The 10,266-nt window shown below is 48.7% G+C and overlaps 2 protein-coding genes across 2 annotated transcripts in view; both read left to right on the top strand.

The window, feature by feature from the left end:
- The window catches only part of ACAD10 (acyl-CoA dehydrogenase family member 10), a 73,306-nt gene extending 71,954 nt beyond the window's left edge, over positions 1–1,352 (top strand). The window contains exon 21 of the mRNA XM_012809036.2: positions 621–1,352. Coding sequence (XP_012664490.1) covers positions 621–761 — 141 coding nt within the window. The 3' untranslated portion in view covers positions 762–1,352. The remainder of the gene's footprint in view (positions 1–620) is intronic.
- A 6,590-nt stretch (positions 1,353–7,942) lies between these two features.
- ALDH2 (aldehyde dehydrogenase 2 family (mitochondrial)) overlaps positions 7,943–10,266 on the top strand; it is a 33,863-nt gene continuing 31,539 nt past the window's right edge. The window contains exon 1 of the mRNA XM_003795983.3: positions 7,943–8,121. Within this exon, the coding sequence (XP_003796031.1) occupies positions 8,008–8,121 (114 nt within the window). The 5' untranslated portion in view covers positions 7,943–8,007. The remainder of the gene's footprint in view (positions 8,122–10,266) is intronic.

Raw genomic sequence — 10,266 nt, 5'->3', positions numbered from 1 at the left:
ACCTATGGCTCAAGGAGTAGGGCGCCAGCCCCATACACTGGAGGTGGTGGGTTCAAACCCAGCCCTAGCTAAAAAAAACCCACATATATACATATGTGTGTGTGTGTGTGTGTGTGTGTATACATATATGAGAAAACAGGATGGCACCTATGGCTCAAGGAGTAGGGCGCCAGCCCAATATACTGGAGGTGGCGGGTTCCAACCCAGCCCCGGCCAAAACCTGCAAAAAAAAGAAAAAGAGAGAGAAAACATAGGCACAGAAAAAGGAAGTGACTTGTCCAGGTCACTCAGTTTATAGGGAGCTGGGTTTTTGTAACCCCAGAGCACAGCCTCTTACCTGTATGGGATGCCTCCCTCTCAAATCCTAACAGCTGGCCCCAGTATAGAACAGAAACCCCCTGCAGAGCGGGCTTAGTGAGTCTGGCATCTATGGGACAGCAAGTGTGGGCCCACCTGAAGTCTCAGGATTATTTGTTATTATCACATACATGTCTTAAGGGACCCCCTGAGTAGTTGACTGTGACAAGCTGTTACAAGCAGGTCACAGGCCTTCCTCCTGGGACCCTCAGAGGTGAGGGCTCACCCAGGGTTTCCTCCCCTTCCCACCTTGTGTCCTCTAGGCCTTTGGAGCAGCAGGACTGAGCAGCGACTACCCCCTGTCTCATTTCTTTGCCTGGGCCCGTGCACTGCGCTTTGCTGATGGTCCTGACGAAGTGCACCAGGCAACAGTGGCCAAGATGGAGCTAAAGCACCGCACTTAAACCTTTGGGACTGTGTGGGCTGGATGTCCCAGCTGTGCCGGCCACTCCCAGAGCCGAAACCATAACTGCTTTGAGAGGTCTGCTGTGTGGGAGTTTCGAACCCTGCCCAGCATCTCTACCCTGGAACAACTGGGATGAACTCAGCCTTTTCAGGTCACCATGGAACAGTGGTTCTCAAACTTCCTAATGCCCCGGCCCTTTAATACAGTTCCTGTGGGTCGTGACCCACAGGTTAAGAACTGCTGCCATAGAAGATGTTTCTATGAGAAGCAGTGTTTGTATTTCCGGTGAGAGAGGGGATTAGCTGCAAGCTGAGCAGGTTTTGGGACGGAGCCTGAAAAGCAGGTCTTTGAGCTCTTGGTGCAGGGCTGGGCAGCCCGAGTTCCCCTCTCTCTCTAGCTGTGAGAATGTGGACACACCTTAGGGGACCTGCCAAGGCCACCCCTGCTGTGGAAGCGGTGCCAGAGTGCTCCTAGGAAAACAGAATGAAACCAAACTTGTGATGCCAGTAGCATCTGATTTCCTTCATTTGATTGTCTGTCACACAGAATATTAATTTAAATGTTATTTTGGAAAGTGGCTCTGGGGACATAAAAGAATAAGAAAACAAATCTCAGAGACTCTGTAGCCTTTCTGTGTCATACAAAAGGAACCAAGCTTAGAAGTTCTACCTCAGCCCCTCCATCTCAGTACATCAGTTGCCACCTTCCCTCCTCATACTTGTGTTCCAGAATCCTGGCCACTTCCTCTGTCCCTTACCCATGTGGGGTGTGGATGCCATGAGCCCTGCCAGGTCCTAAATCAGCCACCTTCTGTCACCAAGTTCTGTACTCTGTGCTCAGAGAAATGTCCCCAAAGGAGCTGTGGTGAGATATGTGTGAGGCCCCTGCAGTTTCCATACTCCCTGTCTGCCCTATGCTGTCAGAGTATTGGGGGGCAGGGCAGGGGGTGGGCAGTATACGAGCACAATTTAGAGAACAGTATGCCTTTTTCTGAGGAGAGTAGAAATCCTTGAGTAAATGGTGCCCTGTGAGCCCAGGTGGCATGGACAGATAAACTGTCAACACTTAGGATCAGTCTGCTAATCTAACTCGTGGTGATGGGGCCAAGGCCCATTTCAGGTCAGACAATCCCCCTCACCTGCTGTGTTGGAGGTGACCTCATAAGAACTACTTCCCTGAGAGTACTCCTTACAGCAGGAGGGCCCACATCCCTGCTACAAAGTCACAGGGGCCTTGTGAATAGGCTCCTCAGATGTGCTTTCCCCAAGCTTGCCCTCCTCCCCCACACTTGAGAAACTGCTTGTTGCTCAAAGAAGGTAAATTAATATCAAATCTTAGCCCAGCCTGGTGGCTCATGCTTGTAATCCTAACACTATAGGAGGAAGAGGTGGGTGGATCCCTTGAGTTCAGGAGTTCGAGATCAACCTGAGCAAGAGCAAGACTCCATCTCTAACAAACAGGCATTGTGGTGGGCACCTGTAGTCCTAGCTACTTGGGAGGCTGAGGCGGGAGGATGTCTTGAGCCCAAAAAATTGAGGTTGCTGTGAGCTATGATGGTGCCACAGCACTCTACCAAGGGCAACAGAGTGAGACTCTGTCTGAAAAAAATAGAATAAATAAAATTTCGAACTTATTGCTATCAATGCCAGCCACACTGGCAAGGAATGTTCTGCAAACTCTGGTAAGATTCTAGCAGCCTGAGTTCTGCTTTGAACCTGAGGAGGGAGGTAGGTTTTTTTTTTTTTTTAGAAAAGGCAGTGATGTGGCTTAGTGTATCACACAACCCTATGAATTTCTTTTGTGGCCTCCAAGGTTAGCCTTGCATGTTCAGTAGTGCAGCTGCAGAGATGAAAATAGGTGCTGTGCTGTGGGTGACGTGGGTCATTCTCAGGTCTTCTGCCTCAAGGGCTGGAGCCACTTGAGGTACCAGGAATGCAGCCTACAGAATTGTGAGTCCTGGCAGCCCCTAAGTCAGACCCTGCAGTTCTGCTAGGTCAGCAGTCTTCAACCTTTTTGGCACAAGTTTCGTGGAAGACAATTTTTCCACCAGTGGGGATAGTGGTGGTTTGGGGATGATTCAAGCACATTACGTTTATTGTGCACTTTATTTCTATTATTATTACACTGTAATATATAATTAATTAATTATACAGCTCACCATAATGCAGAATCAGTGGGAGCCCCGAGCTTGTTTCCTGCAACTAGATGTTTCCATCTGGGAGCGATGGGAAACAGTGACAGATACCCCCAGAGTGTGTTACTTATGTCTTTAGCTCCACCTCAGATCATCATGAGTTAGAGTCTCATAAGGAGAGCACAACCTAGATCCCTCTCATGTGCCATTTACAGTAGAGTTTATACTCCTGTAAGAATCTATTTTTTTTTCTTTTCCATTGGTTGTGATTCTTCCAAGCAATCCTATGAGATCTTATTACCGCTTACCTGACAGGAAGTGGAGCTCAGGCAGTGACACAAGCAATGGAGAGCGTCTGTAAATACAGATGAAGTGTCACTCACTGACCTACCTCTCACCTCATGCTGTGTGGTCAGATTCCTAACAGGCCACAGACTGGTCTGGTCTGTGGCCTGATGTTTGGGGACCATAGTGCTAGATGATTCTGTTCACCACTGTGGACTGAGCCCCATCTCTGACCCAGGCAATGGTCTAGCTCTGAAGGACTATGCCAGTGAACAAAACAGGTAGAGTTGACACTGAGGGGATGGGAGCTGGGGCCTCAGGGAGGACTCTTTCCAGAAAAGGCATCTGAGCCAGGACCTGAGCAAGAAGAAGAAAGGGTGAGGGTACTTCCGGGAGGAGTGGCCAACAGAAGCCCTGGGGAGTGGTCCAGTAACATGCAGCACGTGCCTCCTGTTCACATGGCTGGAGCCAGGAGCAAGCTGAGGAAGGGGAGATTCTGCTCAGGTTGGGGTACAGGCCTGTGGGGGCCTCAGGAAGGTTGAGGACCCGCTCAAACCAGCTTACATAGCCAAGTTTCTCAAATTTTAACAGGAAAGGAATGCCACTGGAGAGTGAGTATAATCCAGTTGTTTCAGTACATAGCCTTTCTTTCTTTTTTTTTTTTTCTTTTGAGACAGAGCCTCAAGCTATCCCCTGGTAGAGTGCTGTGGTATCACAGCTCACAGCAACCTCCAACTCCTGGGCTCAAGTGAGTCTCCTGCCTCAGCTTCCCAAGTAGCTGGGACCACAGGTGCCTGCCAAAATGCCCGGCTATTTTTTGGTTGCAGCCATCATTGTTGTTTGGCCGGCCTGGGCTGGATTCGAACCCGCCACCTTAGGTATATGTGGCTGGCGCCTTAGCCACTTGAGCCACAGGCGCCAAGCCACATATGCCTTTCAAACGTGCTTGTAGCCTGTAGTCCCAGCTACTTGGGCCACTGAGGCAAGAGAATCACTTAAGCCCAGGAGCTGGAGGTTGCTATGAGCTGTGATGCCATGGCACTCTACCGAGGGTGACAAAGTAAGACTCAGTCTCAAAAAAAAAAAAAAAAAGTACTTACAGGCGGTGCTACTTGTTTTGTGACCCATTTTGAGAAGCCAAGGTGGTCTATGGCCATGCCACCCTGAACGCGCCCGATTTTGTCTGATCTCAGAAGCTAAGCAGGGTTGGGCCTGGTTAGTACTTGGATGGGAGTACAAGGTGAGGAGAATGGCTAGACTTCCCTCACCAGGGGGACGGGGGTGTGTGTGTGTGAGATGTACCTGGATAGAACTACAAGAGCCACTAGGTGTTTCATTTATACCAGATGCCAAGAACTGCCCATATATGTATTACTTTGAACCCTTATAACAATTGGCAGTTGCTTTTTTTGTGCCCCTTTTAGAGATGAGGACATTGATGTTCAAAGAGGTTGCTAACTTGCATAAGATCACATAGTGATCAGTGCACCCAAACCTAAATTCAGAAGATTCCAGAGCTCTTTCTGCTCTGTAGCATGAAATTTTAAGATCTTTAAGGGGGTTCCTGAGAGGTGCTGGCTGCCTCTCCTGCGAAAGTAGGAGGAAAGACAGTATGCTTTACCATAAAGAAGGTTTATGAGTTTCTCCTGATGGTACTAGAATAATCTTGGGATTCCCCCCTGACTACTCATCGGGGGTCAGGCCCCATGAAGGTGTGTCTGCCATGTGGGTCTGGCTGCATGCAGGGAGTATGCACCAGCTCTATGTGTGTGTGTGTGTATGTGTAGACAAGGCAGGCAGCTAACCACATTTTTCCTCCTACTTGAGAGGGCAAATAACATTTCCCTGTTTAAATGTTGGTTGGGGGGCGGTGCCTGTGACTCAAAGGAATAGGGCGCCGGCCCCATATGCCAGAGGTGAGCTCAAGCAATCCACCTGCCTTGGTCTCCCAGAATGCTAGGAATACAGGAGTGAGCCCCAATGCCCACCCAGGTATTATGGTTTTTAGAGAGTAGGTGGAACTAGATTATTTTTCAAACTAAAAAATACAACTTTTTTTTTTTTTTTTGAGACAGAGCCTTAAGCTGTCCCCCTGGGTAGAGTGCCGTGGCATTACAGCTCACAGCAACCTCCAACTCCTGGGCTCAAGCGAGTCTCCTGCCTCCGCCTCCCAAGTAGCTGGGACCACAGGCGCCCACCACAACGCCCGGCTATTTTTTGGTTGCAGCCGTCATTGTTGTTTTGGCGGGTCCGGGCTGGGGATTCGAACCCGCCACCTTAGGTGTACGTGGCTGGCGCCTTAGCCGGTTGAGCTATAGGCGCTGAGCCGAAAATACACAATTAATTGAGTCCTAACAATGAAATGTTTCAGGAGCATTTCAAAGCTAAGAACATGTACATTTTAGAGAAAACTGAAGTGTCTTGGGATGTTTGTCCCAAAGATTTCAGCACTCTGAAGGTGTTTGTGCTTTTGCTAGCTCTATCCCTAGCAATGAGTCCATAGAATGAGGGGTAATGAAGAACAAGAGGGAAAGTGTACTTAGAGAAAAGGAGATTTTTATTAGAACAAAGACTGGCTCAAAAGTGAGAAAACATGGAAGAAAAGAGCCCATACAGATTGTCAGGGCAAAATCTAGGTTGAGGGATTTTAGATAATGCTTTGGAAAGACTGAGCCACATAGAGCCATAATTATCTTAGGGTTTCAGCACATCCACAAGTTCTTGGTCTGAAGTATTTGGTTGACTTTGAACTGAAGCCTGGGCATGGTGGCTCACATCTGTAATCCCAGCACTTTGGAAGCCAAGGTGGGAGGATCAGTTGAGGCCAGGAGTTCAAGACCAGCCTGGGCAACACAGTATGACCCTGTCTCTACAAAAACAAAATTTTAAAAATTAGGTGTGGTGGTATACCTATAGTCCCAATTTCTCAGGAGGCTGAGGCAGGAGGATCCCTTGAGCCCAGGGGTTTGAAGTTGCAGTGAGCTATGATTTTGCTACTGAACTCTAGCCTGGGTGGCAGAGCAAGACCCTGTTTATTTAAAAAAGTGGCAGAAAATATAGACAAAATGTTAATCGCCCCCTTTTCTTTCTCTCTCCAGTCCAACAGAAAAGTGAGCAAGTTTCATAGTTCATAGCACAGATGACTTCATCTAGGCAAAGATGCTTAAACTCAGTCATAAGAAGAAAAATGCAAATTAATGTGGTAGTGAAATGCTATTTTTCACCTATCAGATCAGCATGGTTAAAAAAAATTCTATCCGTGAGGGTGTAAGGAAACTTAGTTGTGACAGGAGATGTACATGAATCAAACTTTAGAGGGTTATATAGGAATATCTATATTTAAATTATAAATATCCTTTGACCTAGTGATTCCATTTCTATTAATCTCTCAGGTAAGTCAATGATATATATTGCAGCATCATTTGTAATGGCAAAGAAGTATTGGGAACAACCTAAATGTCCATTCAAAGGAAGTTCATAAAAATGGTCCATGTATCCAGTGGAATGCCATGAAGCTGGTAAAAAGAATGGGGATGTGTTCCCTCCATCCACATTGCTAAGTGAAAAAGGCAAGTGCCTTTGGGATGGGAAAGTGGGGATTGGGTGGCTAAATTTGCAGAAAGTTGAGAGCCTCCCTCCCTTTTCAGATTTTCCCTGCAGCTGCTCTCCAAAGCTATTTTCCTCTCTTCCTGGAAGTTCCCATCTGAAGAGAATTTCAGAAATCTCCACCTATGAGATATGAGCTGGAACTTTATTGTGGTTGGTCACCAGAATGTTGGGGCAGGACTCTTAACAGAAACGCTGTTACAATGTCTTTTTGATATCATATTAATTCTTCAACACAAAGCAACTCAAACTCATACACTGTTGGTCTCCTTTGGCCCTGCCATGGACACTTTTGCTTGGTACTTTTCAATTGGGCCTTGGCCAACTTCTGCCTCAGCCCCAGGGGCTCCAGCCACAGACCGCTCCCTGCACACCTGTTGCTTAGATGGGCCCCTTTCATCCAATTTCCTGCTGTCAAAACACACTTCTTTGGACACAGCTCAGCTCCTCTGGGTTTTGCTGACATTAATCTGGTTGAAATGCACACATGTGATGAGTTATCTATTCCCTTCCCACCTAATCCCCTTTTATTTCTTCTTGTGTCTTCAGTGTCCAGCTCGGGATGTCCCCAGAATAAATGACTTCGCAAAATCTTTACTTCCACCACTGCTCTCTGCTCATGCATTGTCCTGAGATGAGTTTAAGAAGAAAATAAAACGAGACACCCCATTCTAAACTCCACTGAAGATCCTGCCTGCCCTGACCCTTCCCACCTGTCACCTCACCTCCCAAAGCCACTCGTTTGTTCACTGAGTTCCATTCTTTTCATTTCTCTAATGTGTGCCTGCGTGGTGCCATCTCCTGACCTTTGCACTTGCTGTCTCCTCCCCCTGGGATGCTCGTCCCAAGACCTTTACAGACAAGCTCTACCCGTCTCTTCACCCTGCTCACTTCCTTGGCTTTATAGTTGTTTGAGACGACCGGGCGTCTCCGTCATGGGGAACCGCGTGTCTCTCCGCGGATGAGAGAGCTGCATTCGCTAGATGGGGTCTTGCCGAAGGGCGGCGGTGGAGAGGCTCCCACCGCAGACTGCTAACCCGGGTCGGATGTGGTGGGCACGCCCCTCGCCCCGCCCCGCGCCTGCTCATTGGCGGCCGCGCGGGGTGGGGAGGGTGGAGCGAGGCGGTGGCGCAGTAGTCCCAGCTGCCGCGAGGCACAGGCTTCGTCCCTCTGCTGGTGTCTGCGTTGCTCGTGTCTGTACTGCCCGCTTCGCTACAGCATGTTGCGCGCCGCAGCCAGCCTCGGGCCCCGTCTGGGCCGCCGCCTCCTGTCGGCCGCCGCCACCCAGGCGGTGCCTGCCCCGAACCAGCAGCCCGAGGTTTTCTACAACCAGGTGAGATGCCCGGCCCGCGCTTTGTTCTCTGGCCCGAGACTCTGCAGTCTCCGCGCCGCCATGGGCCTCAGTTTACCCATTTGGGGCTCGAGGGTTTTGCTGTGCTTAGTCTTTACGCACTCTTTCCGCTTCCCGGCCTGCGGTCATTTTAGCCCCTTCTCTGCCTCTGACAGCCCTCATCCCTTTATATCCCTGTGACCCCGTCTTCGTCCAGCCTCGCTCGGTTTTCCAGCGTCCTCCCCAACACGGGTCCTTGCCTTTGGGGCCTCTTGGTCGCCACAGGGTCTCCGGTATCACCCACCCAGAAGACGTGTCCAAGTCCCTCTTTGCAGGAACTTTTACGTTTTCCTTGGTCATCTGTTTCCCCCTGACTCATTCCCTCGTCCAAGGAGTTCAGAAGGAAAAAGGAAAAGGCAGAGATAATTTCCAGCTGGTGTGCACCAGTTCACTAAGGCAGAGGCCAAGGCTGTTTCCATGCCTGGGAAGTGGGAAGAGACGGAGGACCTTGGCCTGCAGGGCGTGGGTCTCAAATGGTTTCACCGTTTCCAAAGCGTGCTTTCTTGGACCAAACCAAGGCGGGGCCTTCCAGGATAAAATCGATTCCCACGGCTGATTTCTCACCCACTCAAGATTTTGGAATACACTTTGTTGCTCTTTGAGTTTAGGTAAAGTGCTGGAATTCACAGAAAGGGAAATGGTTATGAAGGAGTTTGTTCTGTTTGTGTAACAAGTGCAAGTTGGCTGCCTTCCTCAGAACTTCAGTTTCTTCTTCTGTAAAATGGGAAGGGGGGTGGGTGTCAGAAGGTCTCATATTTCTGGCCAGCACAGGCCTTTGTCAATCAGACACTTGATAGTTAATAACATCTGCTGTCCTAGGTGCACAGCTGTTGTGCTTGGCACTGTCCTAAGCATTTACCTGTTTCATTGTTTAATCCTTACAACCTCCTGAGGACTGTAATTATCTCCATTTTACAGATGAAGAGTCTGAGTCACAAAGAGGTTTAGTGACTTGCCTAAAGACCAAAGTTAGTGGCAAAGTTAGGGTTCACGTCTAGACTCCCAAGAGTAATCCCCTAACCAGAACATTCCATGGCATGTTGCAAATTTGGGTATAAAGGGACCACCAATGCTATGTGATTACTGCTGACTTACGATGCTGTGGAACCGGCTCCCAAACCACTGCTTTCAGCAGTATACCTGTTTGGCCCTGAACATTGCCGCAAATTAGCTTGATGTGACCAATGCAGTCACATCTGTGTGAGTTTAAGGAATGGTACAAAGGTTATTTGCAACAGAGTAAAAAAGAAGATAGAATAAAATGTCCTTTGCATAACACGAACCCAAAGTGCAGTACCGGTTTCCCCTTTGGTAGGCTGTTTAATCCAGGAGTTCATGCTTGAACATCAAAAAAATCTAGCAGGGCGGTGCCTGTGGCTCCAAGGGGTGGGGCGCCAGCCCCATATGCCAGAGGTGGTGGGTTCAAACCCAGCCCTGGCCAAAAACTGAAAAAAAAAAAAAAAATCCAGCAGAAATGTTCTCAAGTGCCAGCACTCCAAACCTTTGTTGCCACAGGATCTGATTAAGGTTTTCATCTTTTGTGCTCACATAGAGGTGAGGTTTCTGGGTCCATGTGTGCATTGAGGCCTGATGGACAAAATGTTCTATTCTCCAGAGTTAGTCCGGGGGTGTCGGCTGGAGAAACAGAGTGAATTCTTCCTGTGGCTGCTTTTCTTTATCAGATTGTGTGAAATTTTAAAAGTAACACAAAGGCTGGGTGTGGTAGCTCAAGCATTCTGTAATCTCAGCATTCTGGGAGGCTGAGCTCAGGAGTTTGAGACCAGTCTGAGCAAGAGCAAGACCCTTCCCCTCTACTAAAAATAGAAGAACTAGGGCAGTGCCTGTGGCTCAGTGGGTAGTGCGCTGGCCTCATATGCCATAGGTTGTGGGTTCAAACCCAGCCCTGGCCAAACTGCAATAAAAAAATAGCTGGGTGTTGTGGCGAGTGCCTGTAGTTCCAGCTACTCGGAGGCTGAGGCAAGAGAATCGCCTAAGCCCAGAAGTTGGAGGTTGTTGTGAGCTGTATGACACCACAGCATTCTACCGAGGGCCATGAAGTGAGGCTCTGTCTCTACAAAAAAAAAAAAA

The sequence above is a fragment of the Otolemur garnettii genome, unplaced genomic scaffold, assembly GCF_000181295.1.
Source record: "Otolemur garnettii isolate 467f Iridium unplaced genomic scaffold, OtoGar3 scaffold00099, whole genome shotgun sequence".
Lineage (NCBI taxonomy): Eukaryota > Metazoa > Chordata > Mammalia > Primates > Galagidae > Otolemur > Otolemur garnettii.
The sequence above is the reverse complement of the archived record's forward strand: the minus strand, read 5'-3'. Positions and strand labels throughout refer to the sequence as shown.